Raw genomic sequence first — 18,701 nt, forward strand, 5'->3', positions numbered from 1 at the left:
TTCTTGTAATATAATTTATGTTTTAAATCAACTTCATTTTGTCGGATGGTTTGCGAGAGCAAAATTAGTCCATGGGAGGAGAAGGTTTGGAGGATGGAATTACATATGAGCTTCTCGGATCATAAACCAGAATTTATTTATTCAAATAGTTATCTATTGCATTTGTGTTATCGGATGTAGATTTTTAGTGCAATAAAATAGCTGAAGATACTCTGTAATGTAAACCCGCAATAATAGTGAGATTACTAATTGAACCGTACAGTGGCGCCACTTTCAAAATGGCCGCCTCCAGTAAAAAAAGTAAAACCGACGTGCAAAAGAATGATTCGGACGTTACAGAAAAAATAGAACGACCAGACCCATACTCATCGGTAACATTATTAAAATGAAACATTCCTTAATGCAATCGGCCTTTATATTTGACATGCAAACCAGTCGCAGTTGAGTACAACCCCCACCAACTAGCCAACAACCACTAAACGCTGCACTGCCGCCTGCAGCTTACACTACTCTACTCGCTATAGGCCTACCACCCTACTTACTACGCCTAACTAGTAAGCGCACAAAAAAGTTCACACGATTTTAAAAACGTGTTTTCTGTAGTAAGTCAAGAGTATAGCCCCTTGGTGTTGCTGATGTTTAGATGTGTTGATGTCGATTTCACAAAAACAAAAAATGATGATGGATCACAGTAGGCGCCAACAGTCAGTGGCGTTGGAACAGCAATATTTTACTGAATGATGCTTTTTTTCTTTGAATACCACGTTTTTGAAGAAATTAAGTAAATTTGACGCGGCAATATTTAGAACCTGTTCAAAATCGGCATTTGACAGTAGCAATTAAACATTGCTTACTTACTAGGCGCCTGCTATAGGCATTTAGTCCAGTAGCCTACCTAGCCGTCGTTCCCCAAACAACCCATGACAACGACTGGTATTTAAACTATATAGGCATATAAATGAAACTGCTAGTTAAATGAGATTACTGTATTTTCTTTTTCAAACCTTAGGGAGGTGCTTGGAAAAAATGGAATACACAAAGTAAGATATTGTGACCTATCTACAATGGGACCTTATCATTAAAACCAACTTCTGTATAACAACTAAAAGCTGGTATCGGGAAGACATGATCATATCAGATCTATCAAACAACAAATCCAACAGTAATGGTTTTAAGGAATTTCTTTTCTCGGTTAAATTTCACGAGAAAGTTAAAGCTAAAATAGTTGAGTTCTAATTTTAGTTTTACACATTGGAAACATGACGTAACCAATAGAGTTTTAACTTTGTCATGAAACTAAACCCTGCCCTTTGAAGTTCGTCATAATGAGGTTCCACTGTCGTACACTGAAACCGTCGTAAATCGATGAAATCAACTTCGATGAAAATCGTCACAATCCTTTCAAAACTCAATTTTCAGTTCGTGCCGAAAAAAGAAAATGGAAAGAAGAGAAACTTATCAAGAAATTAAAATCGAAAATCAGGAAAAAGGAGGCAGCTGAAAAACAGGCAAACGATGAAAAAGAAGTTGCAGTTACTAAGGGTAGGATTATGATGGATTTTGTTGATTCTTCCTTGTAGAGTACCAGTCCTATAACTTTTTTATGATTTTAGAGAGTTTCTTTAACGGTTAACGGGATCCTCCATTGTCAGTTTACCACATCAGAGTTTGCTATCAAAATTTAAGCTAGAATAGAGCCAGGTCACTTTTGTAAACTACACTAGAATTTGTAATCAGTTAATTTCTATAACTGCTGCATCCGATACAGAATAATCTGTGAATTTTCACCGAAAATAAAGTAATTTCATACTAGATGTCATGAATGAGCAGAATTTCTTGTTCTCTGCTGGAACTTGGAGTAGGCCTAATCATTCGACAAATGATCTGGCCATAATTACATAACAATCAATTGTTAATGACGATTTCATTGGAAGGGTAAAGATTATAATCAACAACTAGTCATAATTTGTTTTATAGGCTATGTATTGAATTGTTGAATCAGTAAGATCACAATACCTCGTCATTTGGAATGTGAAATCCCACATTATTGAAAGACTATAAAGTTTATTTCAAAAACGAGTCATATGAGTCTTCTTCATTGAAAAATGTTATGTTTAGACTGAAGAAGGGTCGTAGGTACTGAAACATTTCTAGTGCAGTAGACTCAGCTGAAGTCAGGTCTCTTGGAACCATGAAAATGTGATCAGCTTGTGTGATATCCGAGTTGGATGTTATGTATTTCATGAATTGTGTAACAAAAAATATTTCAACAAAAATCCGAGTTGAACAGTAATCGGAGTTGATTGGATCTTACTCGGGCAGAGTCTACTGTATTTTGAATTCAAATTTTAGTCTTTCAACAACTGTGGGATTTTACATTCATTTTAGGTACTGAATTAGATTTTCGTATTTAATCATAGAAATTCAGGCGTCATCGCTACATTCGTATTGGTTGTTACGGTCAAAATCATCGAATTCAAAATTGTTAATCGGTATGGCTTATTTTCAAGGGCCACAATTCACAGTAAGCATAGCAGTTCCTGGTTCGATATTAGATAATGCACAGTCAACTGAGCTACGCACATATCTGGCCGGACAGGTGATATAATATTCCATTAATCGTTTTGAGAATTCATCTTTCGGTTAAGTATACACTAAGTGAATGTGTTTCATTGTATGCTATGTACATGTGTATATTCTAGATTGCTCGTTCAGCTGTCGTTTTCAACGTGGATGAAATAATAGTTTTCGACGAAACGGGAACGTTGACCAAGTTAGTATTCATACGCGAAAATTAAATTATTCGAAATGAATTTCTAGAAGAATACGTGAATGAATCGTCGCTTTCCGAGATATAGATTTGATAATTACACTAGACCCTCGGAATCCGCAAGATCATCCAATGTCTAAGAAATTTTGTTTTTCCAAAAATTGGCTTTCTTACTAAAGGTCAATTTTCTGGGTTATAAGTTTACCAGGCGACAAGAAACGAACTGATCTAAAGAAATGTTTCCGAGTTTTTCTGCGCGATTCCCAGGTGTATAGTTATGAGAGTCTGCAGTACAACTAGTTAATCTCCTTATAAGAACATTTGACTTTGATTTCCTCTAGGACTGAAGATGGTGATCTAACTTCCGCACAAAAAGAAGGCAAAGCGAATCTACAGTTGGCGCGTATTTTACAGTATTTGGAATGTCCGCAGTATTTGAGGAAAGCATTATTTCCACGACACAAAGATCTACAATACGCCGGTCAGTGTTTCATCATTTATTTATCGTTGACGAAGAAAACGTCTGCAACGGGATAACGGCGCTTATGAGAAAACTCAATTTGAATTTGAACCAAAATGTAGAAGAAATTGAAGCGCAGTTACTCGGTAACCAATAGCGAACCTGACCGATCGTTGCAGAATCCTCACTTGCCACAGTAGCAGTTCCGGTATCCTAATGTATGGAAAATAATGGTGACAAATTAGTTGCTCTTTATACAAATTTGGAATCATTGTTGATGGAAAAACAGGGCATAGGTAGCTTTAGATACGGGTTTAGCATTTTTGATATTAAGTTTTTGAAGTTAATGGCCGTTCATCGAAAGGATTTATACCGGTAGTAGACTCTTCTCTGCGACAAATAAATCTGCTCTGAAGCACATGAATTCTGGGGCAGTTGGAGCAATAATTGGTTGTCATCACATGAATCAGAATGGGGAGATTTTGAGAATTTTGCCCAGGTGATGCAATAATCAAGATGAAAATGGAAAACATTAGCATCTGGACAGCTACACTTGACATATGCTGGAAATCAGTATTATAAATCAACACAAAGTACATACGTATATGATATCATAAGAATCAGTATCTAAAATATATGTGGGATAGATTTTATTTCGCAACTTCAAATAATAAAAGAATTTATCTATAACAACAAATTGGAATGCATTTGTAGAAAAACTGTGGAACCTCGTTGCAACGGAGGGGATGAGAAAATCTGTTCGTTATAACCGATAGTTCGGTATATCCAGTATGAAAGCAATTAATATTGGTACGAAATTATAGGTTCGTATTAACCGATAAATCGTTATATCTGAGGTCGTTAAAACGACGTTCCACCGTAGCCTTGTTTGTAAATGCGCCCAGCTTCGGCTCGTTAAAGCATTTTTTTGATTAGTTCGGGATTAGGTTCGGCGAGCCGTACAACGTCTGTCGAAATATCCGACCCATCGTCGAGTTGATCAGTTTGATGTCGTTATCGTTATGTTCGATGTTGTGCCATCGATAGTAAAGATGAACGGCGTAGTTTTTACTGTAATCGTAATTAGAACCTGGGTTGTACATCAGTTTACGTTCCTCCGGTCTCCAATTCGGTCGATGCAGGCTATTTCGTTCGATTTGTATCAGTTGCGGGTATTTTTTAGCTAGTTGCGCCGGTACGACGACCGAGTGAACCGCCCACTGAGCGTCGCTGAAATTTTTGTACTCGTTGTGCCAAATTTTTAGAAACTCGGCCTGCGGCGCCGAGATGATGATACCGTTGCAAAGCATCATCGGTTCTTCGAGGCCCATCGTCATCGGGAACTTGCGCAACGGGTCCATCGATTTGAGCACGATGACGTCCAGGTCGGTGTAGATGCCGCCGTACGCGAGCACCGCTTCCAAGCGAACGACGTCGGATTTGTGTTCTTGAACGCGAATCGAATTGCCGTATATCGACGTCGGGCCCGGTCGATGCACGGGACGCACGTTCGGTATCAGTTTCAACGTGCGCGCCCAGATCGGGCCGCGCGGCATCGTCTCGTACCACAGATAAAGCGCTTCGGGTTTGTTGTTCTTGTACGCGCTGAGCAGACTGAGCATGTGGTGAAAACGGAAGTTCATACGATTCGGCCGGTCGTCGTACCACGTATAGTGCATGACGTTCGGCACGAGAAATCCCGGTTGCGGTTTGTGAACGTGCATGCGTTTCTTCTCGCCGGTTGCCGGTATTTCGTACATCCATTCGGCGTTTAACTCGATCTCCGCGCGCGGCGGATTAACGTTTTGTTTAACCGGCGTTTTTTGTTTAACCGATGTTTTCGTCGGTTTTATCGTTCGCGCGACGATCGTGTTTTTCGTTTGATGATGTCGCGAACGATGATCTCTGTATAAACACACGACCAGTATCGTTATCGCGACGATCATTAGGAATTTCAACCGGCTCGGCAGCGACATTTTCTAGAAAGATAAAAAGCGGAAATTTTCGTCATATTTTATGATCGATTCGCATTTTACAGGCCTATAATATGCCCCAGATTTTACGATAAAATCCCACTATCTACAGATTAAAAGAATTTAAAAACAAGAATTTATTTATTCAGGTGACACCTGACAATGATCTCTAGGGTGAGATCGAAACGTCGTGTATTCTTCATATTTTAGATTGAATAAATAAATTCTTGTTTTTAAATTCATTTAATCTGTAAATAGTGGGTTTTTATCTTATTATCCGTTCACCACGTTTGAGTGTGGTTATCGTTCTATTATGTTGCCCGAGATTTGAATAGAGTAAACGTTGTCCAGCTCAGACAAACTGAGACCGGCGAAATTGTTGATAACTTTCGATTGAGTCTAAAAGTGCTTTACGAAATTCTTTCGGTGCAAATTATTTCAAAGATGGCGTAAGTATTAGCGAAACGATCAATCAAAACTAAAATCGTGTATAATGATTTAGGCTGCTGATCTTAAAAGATAGGAAAATACGTTAGGAAGTTTGAAATGTCTCAGTTAGTTAAAATCCGAGTTGACCATGTAAGGCGAGATTTACTGAATGATCATCAAATTTTATTAGGGCAAAAAGTAAATGATACAGGGCTTGTTTCACACCTAATCGGCCGGGTAAATTTTGTAAACTGCGATAAAGTTTGTAGTCACTTTATTCCTATAACTGCCAAACGTCTGTTATGGTTAGCTTGATCATTGATTTTACAAAAAGTAATGTACAGGGTGGATAGGCAGCCGGCCGCATCAACTTTTAAGCTCAGCAGAAATGCGAAATGAGGTATTATAATTTTTTTTAGCCTAGATTAGATTGATTAGAAATTCAGAATATCCTATACCTGATCAAGCCCAGCGGTATCCAATCATCTATCCCACTAGATTGAGCATTGGGCCTACAGTCTAATTTTGTAAGCATGCGTGTGTATGGCTTATCTAAGGAGACATGACCAGATGATTGCCTTGATCGAAACGCCGATATCTATTTTGAAAACGTGAAAGAATGTATGTCAGAAATACTTGACACCAATTTGATAAATACCGCAGACCTGCCTACCCCTATGATATCACCGTAGTTTTCATGCGTCATTACGACGCTACGACCTGACTTTTGAAAAATACGATTTTCATCACTATCATCGAAAAATACGATGATCGGTGATTTCTTCTCTATTGGTTAATCAGTCAACTCGTTGAATTAGTAATTTATATCAACATGATTTGTTAATGGTTAATTTTGATTAGTAATTTTATACACATGATTAGTAAAATGGTTTTTAACTCATTGATTAGTAATTTTGATTAGTAATTGGAATTTTCATAACTTTTATTATAAACATTATATTGAATTTGAAGAATTGGTTAACAATGTATTCCTTGATTGATTGATTGATTGATTAATTGATTGGACGAAAATTATTAGATACACAGTTTTTGACGAAACCCTAGCAGTTTGATATCCAGCTGTTAATCCGGCAACACCTGTGTGATTTGTTTCAGCCGTTCAAAAATGTAGAAGCATCAGGTGATTAAATAACGTGATAATTCAGGGAGAAAAAGAATCATTGCTTTAGTAAACGAAATTACCTTGGGGTTTTAATTTTTATGTAAGCTATAAAAATCTTGTGTGGGATTCGACATAAACAAGCTCAACTAAATAACAATGCTTAAGCATTGCCAGCGTGGGTAATGATAATGACGTCGATTCATCGCCGGCTACTAAGAAATCGAATCATCGACTTCTATTCTGAAAAGTGGCCTTGTTTAAAACCATCTGTAAAGGGAGATATATAGTGCTCTCATTTAGCCAAAAATCTGGGTGTGATACCGGACCGCGATCATATCGCCTTATTTCACCATAGAACTATAAGCGAACTATAAGTGCTTATAGTTGTGTGATTTTTAATTTGAATACATACAAATAGCATACGTCATGGACATATATACATAAATCACAAAAAAATTGAAGATTTATTGAGACCGCAACGCTTGACTGACTAGTCTGACTGGTAGACTGATATTGATCTCAGTTGAGAGTTAATAAGTAAAAACTGACAGTAGATATTGAAAAGTTTTTGTCCGACCGTTTCGGGGTTAATACTTGTAAACCCCATTTCTAGACCAACGTACTTGTCACGGGTTTAGTTAGTAGAAACCTAGTAGAAACTCATCAAGCTTTCGTTCGTAAGATTTACACGGTTATATCGACTTGTAGAATAATTTCCTGGTTGGTAAAATGTCCTTTCGCTAAAGGAACTACCAACGCCGACTGTCCCTGGCATTAGGAGATGGTACATGTATACAGAACTGTTAGTTAGCGGAGTGTCCGACGGGACTTCGCTCAAAGACATGTAGATAAAAGCAAACTGATGAATTCTTAGTTTGTCAACTAACTGAGCAAAACAATAGCATTCAGTTTCCCTAAACACCTAATATTGCCTTTCTGTACATCGAGTGCCCTTTTGGGATGTGACAAGTACTTCGGGGATTTTAATGCTTGAAGTTCAGCGCTGCTATTCGGAACATACACGCTTAATGTATTTGATCATGTTTCAGTCTGTCGAAGTTGTCTTGTGAAGCATTTCTATAAAAGTCTACATTGCCCGAGTTGCGAGCTAGAAATTCATCCTACGAATCCACTCTCGTTCATCAAGTAAAACAACCTTGGAGTAATCAATTACGCCTATTACCACTACCAATATGCTATCGGTTAAGTTTGCGTTATTACGGAGGTGGTAATTTGACCCAATAATGGTCACAATGACATAGTTGATGTTCTCGATCCTCTTCGCAAAATCTAGGTCTCCGTAGTAATATTATGCAGCCACTGCACATTGTAGGTTTAGTAAGTAGTATTCATGTTGCTATTGTTGGCATACGTCGTATGCATAAATGGAATATAAATTCAGTATAATCACATTTTCAAATGTGCATTTAAATCCTCTCGAAAAACGGCTGTTCGTTCGATTGATACTGTTGCAATAAGTGGACACCTTAAAAAGCCCGGGAAAAAACTGTCCTCATCATGAAACCTCCCAAATGCTTTATGGCTTGACACTTTTATGACGTTTATTTCACTTTTGTTCCCTTTGATTTTGAGTCGAGTAATTTGAAAATGAACTAATTTCTAGTTCGATACCAGTGAACTTGAACCGAATCCTATATACATGATGTCATATCTATATATCTCTATCTGTTTACAGAATATATGTATGTATTTCTATATATTGCATTTGACTTAAAACGTACCTTTTGCTGATAAAGTATTTTCAGTTTCCTGGCAAACATCTGATCAGCGATCAGCACTCTGATCAGCACTCGTCCACATCTGTTTGTATTCTGTACTAAAAGCTAAAGCTGCCTACTGCACAGTAGAGGGCGTCTAGCTAAAAAATTGTAATTCTCCTAGCGTAAGATTTGACAATACATTTATTACCCGCAGATAGACAGAGATATACGATATCTGAAAATTACTCATTATACACTGAACGCACTGTACAGACTTGTAGTCGCTTGAAATAAGATAGTCTAAATATAGATCTCGGTCACTGTTTGTTTGATTGCCTTATGAGCTGAGATATAATGATACGAAATGATATCAACGCTCAGCATTGATTGTTTTTCTGAGCAATCTCAATCGCGGGTGCCAGCAAAAAAACTTACTCATTTCAAATCTGTCAATGAATGAATGGTCACTATGATGAGCAGTACTGGTCAGTCAGGACACGTTGTGTACATTTCAAGACATGCTTCAACAGTTTTGATGAATAGCTTCGTTTTACGGACGATGATCTATCAAATATCATTTAAGCTTGAATGAAAATATCAGCTGTTTATGCGCTATGTCATTTGCAGTGAAATGTCTTAAAAGATATTGGCTTAAAAACTCACAAACACTGATGAAATTACCGTGGTTTGTTTCTTTTGATAACAGGATTCTTACCGGTTTTGGAATGTTTTGAAAAATGGCCCTTGAAAAGCTATAGAAATTTTGTTTTTATCTCTATGGCTATGGAAAAGTTGTGGAAAATCAGAAAATGGCCTCAAAATAGGAATTGTCCTTCCATTTTTTGAGGTTATAAGCCTAAATGTCTTACTACACATTTGATGACAAACTTTACGAAAACGCCTAGTTGATGGTATTGATTTGCTTCGAATGGGCCTACATTGCCTAATCTAGGTTGGCGATCGTAGGCCTAACTAAGGGGTGTGGAAAATTTCTAATCTGGGCATGGAAAAGTTATGGAAAATGAAATTGGGAAACCCGTAATAACCCTGTAGCAAGAAGAAATATAATGTCGAGTTTTTCAATTCGAATTTTATTCAAACTTGAATTACTGCCAGGTTGGTTTTAACTGTGAAACATTTTTGGATATCATCAACAGTTTCTTTAACTCTTGCAGATTCGCATACACAGCGCATAGCTTTAGTTCGCCAGGCTTACATATCGGTTTATCGTGGCAATCAGTTAACTGATGGAAAGTACAATACACCATCGGTTTGTAAATATTGATAATGTTTAATCATTACAATGCAGCTGCATAGAAAAAACAAGGCAGTGTAAAAAGATATTGCAAACCATGTGCATGTGTCTTATTACATATGCACTCTTCATAGGCCTAACGATTTCTCAGTTGGAGCTTTATTCTACTTGCTATCATACTCCATATTCAACGAAAACATATCTGAAAAACATTTCATCGTGACTGAAAAAAACGTAGCAAAAATATAGAAAATTTGGTGTTGTCAAGAATAGTATATTCATACTCATTTCATGTTCTCCGATCTAACAACGTTGGTGTTATGTGAGCAGTGGTATTAAAAAAGGACGGCGTTATGTAAAAGACTTTGACTATAGCTCATATTGGCTTTGAATTGTGGAGACCGCCCGGGGAAGTGGGAACCTCAGTATTACCCCATTCAGTGTACTACTTTTTATGGCAATCATGGCCTGGCAGGATCCTCCCCACTAATAATTTCAATTTCATGGTTTCAAAATCAAACTCGCTATTTCGTTGCCAGCAGGTTTGACTGGTGGGTTTTTTAGTGACAAACCATAAACGAGCGTAACATCAAATCAATCAAATTCCTTATGATAAGATAAAAGAAAGATTATAAATACAGTTATTCTTTATAGATTATTTACTGGTTTTATATTGTTAAATACGTTGGATCGACGAGATCCTCAGATTCAATCTCCTTTGTTGTGAATCATGCTAACTCTAATATGGGTTATCGCGCCTGGTCTGTTTCCGCCCCAAACCTATGGAACAGTTTACCAACCTCAGAATGTCTTCATCCCTGGACAGTTTTAAAAGACAGTTAAATCTTGGCTTTTTTTCATGGCGCCTTGGAGATATAAGCGTTTTGAGCATGCTTTTATATGGAAAAGCGCTATACAAGAAACTATTATTATTATTATTTCATTATCATTATTCTTGTTATTATTATTAGACTCATCGCTACGATATTTTGTTGTATGTTTTCAGGTTTGTTAAATCCACTCGACTGTCCCCATCACATGAGAGCCGAGGATGTTTGTGAATATCGCGATGGCGTCGTGTTGAATAAACCGGTAAAAGATAACAAAGGATCTCTGGTCGATGTAGGTTGGAATCAGGTACGTTAAGTTTGATCCCGCTATGTGGCAGTGCGAGGACAGATTTAGGGTGTGGACGACACCGTCGCAAATGTTTTTTGCAAAGAAAATATTAAAAAGACGACACAAAGTAGCGGCCCCATTTTTGTTTTTAAATTTTCGGTGATAGGGCCCCCCAGCACCACGAATGCTTCGCTGGCAGCCCTCGCATTGCCAAATCTTCCCTTTTCAAATTGAGTGCCCATTTCGATTTTCAGGTCCACCCACTTCAAAGAATGCCTGATCCCTTGCAAAGGATCTCAATCCCAGACACACTCGTCCAAATATCTTTTTTGCCATTTCTTTTCTTTTTAACGAGAAAATACGATTTTTTCAATTGCGAGTTGTCATTTTATTTTTTAGAGAGAAGTGAAAGTTGATCGATGCGTCCAGCCCGGAATTAGAGTCACCGTGAAAATAGATGATTATAAAACTGCTGGTAAGAGTCGAGAGATCTGCTGCGGTCAAAGCCGCTTGATTCAGATCAGCGGGGACCAACGAGATTATGGGAAAACCTCACATTTTACATGCGTGTATCATTACATACAGGTGGAATGTAAATGATTATCCAGATAAGATCCACATCAGGAATAAGCTGAAAATTTCACTTCTCCATGGCAACTAACTCTGTAAACCGGACATAGATTGCCGCAACATTGATTTACTACAAAAGATGTCATTACCTGTTAAAGAGCAGCTATTGAATAAACATTTACGCTGCGTGATTCTTCTGCAGCATCTGGATCAATAAATATAAACATACGTTTCTGCTCAACCAACGCCTAAACCAATGTATTCCGGTTATGAAATCATATTTGATTTAAAAGTACCGAATTATGTATTTCACACTAAAATTTGATCTTTTTTAGCGGAGAAGAAAAAGGTGACGGGCAAAATTGTGGCGCCTACTACTCCGAGGACAAACGCCGGTCTCTACTGGGGTTATTCTGTTAGGATTGCCAAAAGTCTCAGCGAAGTCTTCACAGCCTGTCCTTTTAGCGATAACGGATATGACTGTCTAATCGGCACATCGGAAAGGGGTCAATCAGCCGACGAGTTATCTTTACCGCAATTCCAGTAAGCCATTGATAATTACCGACTTGGAAAATTCTACCAGTAACTAAAAACCTTAGCCACACTCACGAGATATCAAAATTATGTTGAAAAGTCTTGAGAGGATTTTGACATTCTGAGTGAAGCAGTGATGCATTATGAGAGTTTTTTGAATGTTGTTGTACTACAGTGTACACACGCTTGTAATGAAATATCGGCCGCAATAAAGATATATTCTCAGGTCCTCTGATGAAGTATGTTCGTTATAGCCGATATTGCTTTGTATCCGGTATGAAATTAATCAAATGTTTGTTTAATTAAACCAGGCAACACTTAAATTTTCAAGTGATCACGAATTGAAAATGATTATCGACTAACATTATTTTTCAGGCATTTACTTATCGTTTTTGGAGGCGTTAAGGGTTTAGAGGCAAGTTTAGAGGCAGATGAATTGCTAGATGTCGATGATCCTAGTTTATTGTTCAATCACTACATCAACACGTGTCCAGATCAAGGCAGTCGTACGATCAGAACTGAGGTCAGCATAATGAAGATTCATTCTATTACTTATCGATATAAGTCAGTGTGGCCGCTTACCTAGAAATCAGGGATAAGCCAGGGAATTTTCTTTTCTTTAAAAAAGTCGGGAATAATATTTTGTGAAAAATTAGGGAAATTTGTTCAGATAGTTAGATCATGTGCATAATCAAACAGTTTCCGTCTATGTTTAACATATTTTGGCTCTTTTAATTCATTGGATTCTTAGAAGATAAAGACAGGGAAAACAACTTATATGTCAGGGAATAGTCGGGGGGAAAGCTGATTTAATAAAAGCGGCCACCCTGTTTTAGGACAGCAGACTCCGCTTTACTCAGTTGTGTTTAAAATGAGTTGTCAATCAGAAAAATCAATCTTTGTAAAGTTTCACTGACTTGAGAGCAGTTTTCTGCGATGTAAAAAGGGGTGCACTTTATATTCATAGACAATACATAAAAGATGACAAAAAATTACTCCAGATAATTCATCTTCACTCTAAGGAAATATTGAAAATTTTTTCTTCTTTCACAGGAAGCCATCTTGATTACTATGTCAACATTGCAATGGAAAATCTCAGAGAAAAGATGACGTGAGACCATTCAAATTATGTCTTATTAACAAAGCTTGCCTTGTACATGTTTATTGTAATAAAATAGAATGATAACATTTACCCGTGAAAAGCCTTTTCCTCAAAATAAATTGTTTTTGAAGGAATTGAATCTACAAGAATACACGTGTCTTTGTGAAAAAGAATGCCTGTCTTTGTGTACATGCTTTTGTGAAAGAAACATATACATATTCAGGTATAGATTAACGATTAATGCAGCTGTTCAGATCTGATAAGATTTCTATGATGCTTGTGATCGTCTTGTTCTAAAGGTTGAATAGCACAAATACATGACTTGGGCATTTCCACTCGCTAATGAAATGTTATACTTGTAGAGTATGTTCAACTTATGCTGAAATGAAGCTACAGTCAAGTCCTCTTAATCCAGCAAATTTATCCATACTTATAGCTATTACGCATTTTTGCTTCAGTCCCATTTAATTCTTGTTAAACCCGTAAATCAACTGAAAGGACGGTGCATTTAACATCGGTTGGTATGTGTCACAAATAGGTTTTCACTTTATTCGCATTTTCAATTTCACCGCCGAAAAATCACCAGTCCACTGATACAGATTAAGTGCACTTGTTAGCAGTCAAATCCGCTTAATCCGGATTTTAGTCTAATCCGGTCGTTATCTACCTGATTTGTTCATTAATATTCCGTATGTACAAGAAAACAACTTTTAATCCGAATTTCCAGATAACCATATGAATATTGTCCCAAATGATCCGAAATTAAGCGTATCATACCGTATATCTTTTTTTAAAAATTCTATATGATTAGCAAATGTAATCTCATGTTTGGTTTGTGTATTTGTGCACTTACACAAAACATGTTTACTGGGCACTTGCCATGCTATACTGCGTCACATTGATCGGGGTAATTTAATTAAAGCCCATTCTGTATGAAAAATACATACATGCTCACACATCTAACTGTTGTATCTGTAGACAGACTTGAAGTTTATACAGCTGTTCCGTGACGTGCCGTATTGTTCTTGAAATAACTTACTCTAATTCAACAACAATTCATTGATTTTATATGTGGATAGCTACCTTTCAGATAAGGTCTTACCAACATAAATGTATATAGCGATAAGTATAGAGAAATAAAATTCCCCAAAAACTCTGTTTTCCTTTTTTCATGCCGTATAATTAGGTCGAACAAGAGAATGATTTCATTTAAAAATGAGCGTTTATTCAATCCATACAAATCACCATTTTTCGTCATAAAGGCACGGAAATCCGAGGTTTTCAGTTGGCTGTAACCTGTGAAATATAGAAAAAATATCTAGGTTTAATGACTGCACTGCAACAAATATACATTACATCGTCGTCATACATAAATTTGTTTGCACATTTTCTCTGCCGTGTGAAACAGGAGAGTTGTATGAATACACGGTGTGAATTTAACTTCGGTTTTTGTAGTTAATCGACTATTAGTCAAAGGTTATGATCGAAGACACTATAGTTTGATCTTAAACATTTCAGTGCCGGCCATCTTCGAACTTGGTCCGAACTACAGCACATTTTCATTCATCCTACAGTTCGGGGTATTAAACTGACCCATTTGGTTTCACTAAGTTTGCAAATAGTCGACTAACTCCGATATCTGAGTTCAGCCTGACTGTCGGGGTATTATTATCATGACATCTAGCACGCATTAGTTCTGCTCACTAGTTGTACAATGACTCCCCACACCCTGTTCGGGATTAGATTACGCTAGACGATTGAGTTTAACTCGACATATGTTTTTCTACTAAATGTTTTTCTGTACGCACATTTTTTTTATGAACCCGCACTTTTTACAAAATATCGAAATACAATAGATTTCACTGACTCAAATTTCATTATTCAGGGGTGCAGTAGACAAAAATTGATACCTTGTTTCTCCTTTCAGCTGAACTTAAAAATGACCCAGCTGGTCGCCTATATACCCTGTACATTTCATGATCAGGCTAACCCAAAGACCCGTTAGTTATAGAAATTAACTGATTACAAATTTCATCACGGTCTACTAAAGTGCTGGGTCCAGTTCCACAGTTCCGAGTTAAGATTCAACTCTGAGTTAACTCATCTAAAATGAATTAGCTTTAACTCAGAGTTAACTCTAACTCACAACTGTGGAACAGGGTCCTGATTAGCAAAAACAAGGTATCCTTTTCTGTGTGTACTATACTATGCCTCCATGTGGGCTTACCAGTTGTCTTTACTCCACTTCGTTTCATGTTGTTCCGTGACATGGAAGGTATAAATATGCCTTGAATTTTTCGAAGTGTTCTTGTGACTTTTATGGACTACGTAACCATCAATCAGAACCAGCGTTCCTTCAAATTGTTATAAAGTCAAGAAATTATTGAACGGTTATTGATATTTATTCGACTAAGTTTAGAAATTCTGGTACCTTTTTTAACGGGACCAGGAACGAATTTCGACTCTTCAAATTCTGGTTGCTTAGCGGTGTGTTTCAGTAATGGTTCGTTGACGGATTTTCGATCGGGATTTCGAACCATTCTGAAATCATTGCGTAACCCATCTAAAACAGAAAAAAAATACAAATGAAACGGAAAACTAGTTTTACATCCTTTAAACTTCGAAGTTGATTCAGACCTTTATGTGAGCCTGGAATAAACCACAGACATCCGTTTTCTAACGTCGTATCCTCCAAAGCTATCCAATATCCTATTAGTTTAGGAGGGTCATTCCACAGATAAGTTAGATCTTGATGAGGATTCACTGAAAAATTGAGAACAACATCTACTGGTATTGAACAGAGTGGGTGCTAGAAGTTCTGATTTGCGTACGCCGAATATATTTCTAAACACATACCCACTCCGCCTATTCCAGGTTGCTGAAAAAGAAACAAGACATCACATCACAATACAGAAAAAATTATTAGAGGAATTAGAAAAAACCTCTTTCAGTAAACGGACTTTGATTGTGAACCATAAGAGTAAAGTTGTATGTTTCAACTTTATAAAAGATTGTTAACGGACATACCTTAAAGATAACCATACTCTGAACCACCGAAGGGCGAACGAACCCCAGAGTTCTAGCGATACCCTGAAAAACATTTGAAGATTATAATACAAAATATCATTTTATTACTTTAAATCTTGTCTTATTTTATTACGTTATTCATTTACAAGGAGCTGTGGTTTAATTACCTGAACTTTATCACTAAACGTTACCCTCTTGAACTCCGGATTCAGCCAGTGTAGAGCTGTAAATAAAACGGCCATTGTTTCCATTAATATCAGGTTGAAAAATAGAACTTCATATATCAATAACAAACAACATTCAATTTGATTAATCAGATATATTTTCCATGAGCTTACCGTGACCAATTTTATTGCACGACTTCTGCTTATCCACCACTAAGTCTCCTATTATTGATATAAATAATAATGAACTTAACAAAGATATTCAAAGATCGATGTATGAACAAGCTTTGAAAATTTGATTTGATTCTACCTTTTTCATTGACCGCATCTTCTTCAAAAAAGAATCGAATTTTGTCACCGGAATTGAGGAAGTAATCGTCGTCAAGCTGAAAGTCATTCAACAATAATAAATGCTATGAAATTGGTCATGATTATTTAGACTTGAGACTATAGAGTAGTCATGGTATGCAGTGAAGATTGTGGTTAATTCTCAAGACAAATTCCATAAGTCAATACATTTTTGAGTTTCAAATAGGGCCTACCTGATGCGTCGGACTGAATACAGCTGAATGCTCAGCCGGATTCATCTCTTCAATAAGTTTGTAATGTTCATTCTCTAAGGCATCAACATCTTTCAACGACAGGAAATCTTCGATGATCAAATAGCCATTATCTTCGAACTGAAATTTTAGATGTTTTTTTGACTTCATAAGAAACCTGCTGATCACATTGTAAATGTCATCGAAAAATGTATTCGGATTAGGTATGGGCCTAGTTTGAGCTTATTTTGAGTATCAATACTCAGGAGATGTTCTTATGATAAATTGCAAAAAAATCGGTTCAAAAAATCAACTTACAAATCGTTTTTGATTATCCGTCAGTCCGTCCGCCATTTTGACGATCATGTGACTTCACGTGCCAGAGCCATGCAATGCATGCCAGGGTAAGAATCAAGGTGAATTTTGGTGGCAGCACTATACTATCTTCTGGCGAAATCCGCCGGGTAGCAACTATATTAGTTCGCTGAAATTTCGCTAGGTGACTGTATGGTGCTGCCACCAAACTCGCGGACCAATAGATAATATTTTGAACATAACTGTCCTTATTCATACTGAATAGCATTTTACCAGGCGCGTTATCAGACGGTCCACGGTAGGCACGTGCTACCGTTGAAAATTAAGTTCGTGCCCCTTTCAAAATTATTTTCATCCCCAAAGTAAAAGGACACAGTTATTCATCCCTACCAATTCTAAATGTAGAAAAGTGGCACATTTTTACAAGACGAGGCAGATAATACTAAACAAAAGGGCACATTCGGTCGTCAATCAATTCCGGAAAAGATGATAAAAAGGGCAGACAATTTTAAACCGAAAAAGGTACACCATCCTTCAGTCCATCATTATTGTTTGGAAACTACACCTAAATGCAATAAATTTTCTAGAAAGCACTTAACTTCATCAGTACTTCATTTATTGCTTGGGAATTGCGCCAAGCAGCTGTAAATCTTCAAAATTTTCTAGGGGGACCTCCAGCCCCCCTCGTTTATGCCCTTGCTAGCCCAACAGGGGTCCCTGAATCCGCCCTGTTAACAATGAAATATTTTTACAATCACATCTTTTTTTTCCAGCTGAAATTGTTACTGAAGAATATGTCTTTTGTCAGCACACTGTTTGCGCACTGACGCGGCTGCGCCCCCCCCCCCCCATCCGTTACTTTTATACCCTGTGTCCGGCTAAGAAAAATGCTCCTCAAGTCTCGAATCAAAAAAAAGGAAACACGACCAAACTCGCATCATCGCGTGAGGGATTAAACAATATAGATGTGTCACAAATACTCGGGTTTACGCGGCAACGCTACTGAAACGCGCCTTCCAGATCCTCACAGTGCCGTCTCATCGAGAGAGATACGAAAAATAACGCGTTCTTTATGGTATTCGAGGATCAGACTGTGGGTTTATTTATACCGCGCTGTTCAATAAAAATAAAAACTTGTTGTCGAGGTCGATCGCATTCAAATACAAATTGAAAGGAGACACGGACGATTTGAATATATCGGCGGAGACGATCGAAGGTAAGGTTCTTTTAACGAAAAACAGTTCAAATACGACTCTTCCGTTTGGCATTGAATATTCTTGAAAAGTGATACAATATGCTGGTTATGTATATATATCCGGGATATATATGACCATTCATTTGATAAAACGATAGTTCAATTGGATCCCAAAAGTGATTTTAAGTTAGTCGACTGAGTAGTTTATCATTTTTCCACTAACTGACACTCATGAACGGACCACCGACGAGTCGCACCACCAATATTAATGACAGGTGCCTTCGTTTGAAAATGAAGATATTGTTGGGCACCGTAGCCCTACATTGGGACATGGGCGTACATAATCTAGTTTAGATACGTCTTTGATTGGAAGTATAAATCGCTAGACTCAAGTATATGTGTGTA

The 18,701-nt window shown here is 37.3% G+C and overlaps 3 protein-coding genes across 4 annotated transcripts; 1 reads left to right on the forward strand and 2 right to left on the reverse strand.

Moving 5' to 3' along the window:
- Positions 1-277: 277 nt before the first annotated feature.
- On the forward strand, positions 278-13,147 carry LOC141908074 (28S rRNA (uridine-N(3))-methyltransferase-like). Its single transcript, XM_074797884.1, has 11 exons — positions 278-371; positions 1,010-1,040; positions 1,420-1,542; positions 2,511-2,599; positions 2,703-2,773; positions 3,112-3,251; positions 10,738-10,868; positions 11,250-11,325; positions 11,756-11,963; positions 12,330-12,477; positions 13,008-13,147. The coding sequence occupies exons 1-11, from the start codon at positions 279-281 to the stop codon at positions 13,062-13,064; spliced, it is 1,167 nt and encodes a 388-aa protein (XP_074653985.1). The 5' UTR covers position 278; the 3' UTR covers positions 13,065-13,147.
- Positions 3,836-8,704, reverse strand: LOC141908075 (uncharacterized). 2 transcript variants are annotated; one of them, XM_074797887.1, is made up of 3 exons: positions 8,498-8,704; positions 6,091-6,230; positions 3,836-5,209 (listed from the first exon to the last, which is right to left on the reverse strand). In XM_074797887.1, exon 3 carries the CDS (start codon positions 5,204-5,206, stop codon positions 4,163-4,165), a length of 1,044 nt encoding a protein of 347 aa, XP_074653988.1. In that variant the 5' UTR covers positions 5,207-5,209; positions 6,091-6,230; positions 8,498-8,704; the 3' UTR covers positions 3,836-4,162. The 2 variants fall into 2 exon arrangements, with proteins under 2 accessions (XP_074653988.1, XP_074653987.1); XM_074797886.1 differs by lacking the exon at positions 6,091-6,230.
- Positions 13,139-17,183, reverse strand: LOC141908076 (phytanoyl-CoA dioxygenase domain-containing protein 1-like). Its single transcript, XM_074797888.1, has 11 exons — positions 17,105-17,183; positions 16,790-16,927; positions 16,558-16,633; positions 16,422-16,469; positions 16,251-16,306; positions 16,084-16,146; positions 15,913-15,934; positions 15,694-15,819; positions 15,488-15,619; positions 15,284-15,410; positions 13,139-14,352 (listed from the first exon to the last, which is right to left on the reverse strand). The coding sequence occupies exons 1-11, from the start codon at positions 17,150-17,152 to the stop codon at positions 14,298-14,300; spliced, it is 891 nt and encodes a 296-aa protein (XP_074653989.1). The 5' UTR covers positions 17,153-17,183; the 3' UTR covers positions 13,139-14,297.
- Between the last annotated feature and the right edge of the window lie 1,518 nt (positions 17,184-18,701).

The sequence above is a fragment of the Tubulanus polymorphus genome, chromosome 7 (genome assembly GCF_964204645.1).
Source record: "Tubulanus polymorphus chromosome 7, tnTubPoly1.2, whole genome shotgun sequence".
NCBI lineage: Eukaryota > Metazoa > Nemertea > Palaeonemertea > Tubulaniformes > Tubulanidae > Tubulanus > Tubulanus polymorphus.

Excerpts from the sequence above, each read along its gene's own strand:
- LOC141908074 (XM_074797884.1), top strand. The coding sequence starts at position 279 with ATGGCCGCCTCCAGTAAAAAAAGTAAAACCGACGTGCAAAAGAATGAT. Across the intron at positions 1,041-1,419 it reads GAAAAAATGGAATACACAAA|TTCGTGCCGAAAAAAGAAAA; the intron begins GTAAGATATTGT and ends CTCAATTTTCAG. Across the intron at positions 10,869-11,249 it reads TCGATGTAGGTTGGAATCAG|AGAGAAGTGAAAGTTGATCG; the intron begins GTACGTTAAGTT and ends TTTATTTTTTAG.
- LOC141908075 (XM_074797886.1), bottom strand. The coding sequence starts at position 8,536 with ATGTTTGCCAGGAAACTGAAAATACTTTATCAGCAAAAG. Across the intron at positions 5,210-8,497 it reads AAATACTTTATCAGCAAAAG|AAAATGTCGCTGCCGAGCCG; the intron begins GTACGTTTTAAG and ends TTATCTTTCTAG.
- LOC141908076 (XM_074797888.1), bottom strand. The coding sequence starts at position 17,152 with ATGATCGTCAAAATGGCGGACGGACTGACGGATAATCAAAAACGATTT. Across the intron at positions 15,935-16,083 it reads AGAGTATGGTTATCTTTAAG|CAACCTGGAATAGGCGGAGT; the intron begins GTATGTCCGTTA and ends TTTCTTTTTCAG. Across the intron at positions 15,820-15,912 it reads ACCTGGAATAGGCGGAGTGG|TGAATCCTCATCAAGATCTA; the intron begins GTATGTGTTTAG and ends TCAATTTTTCAG.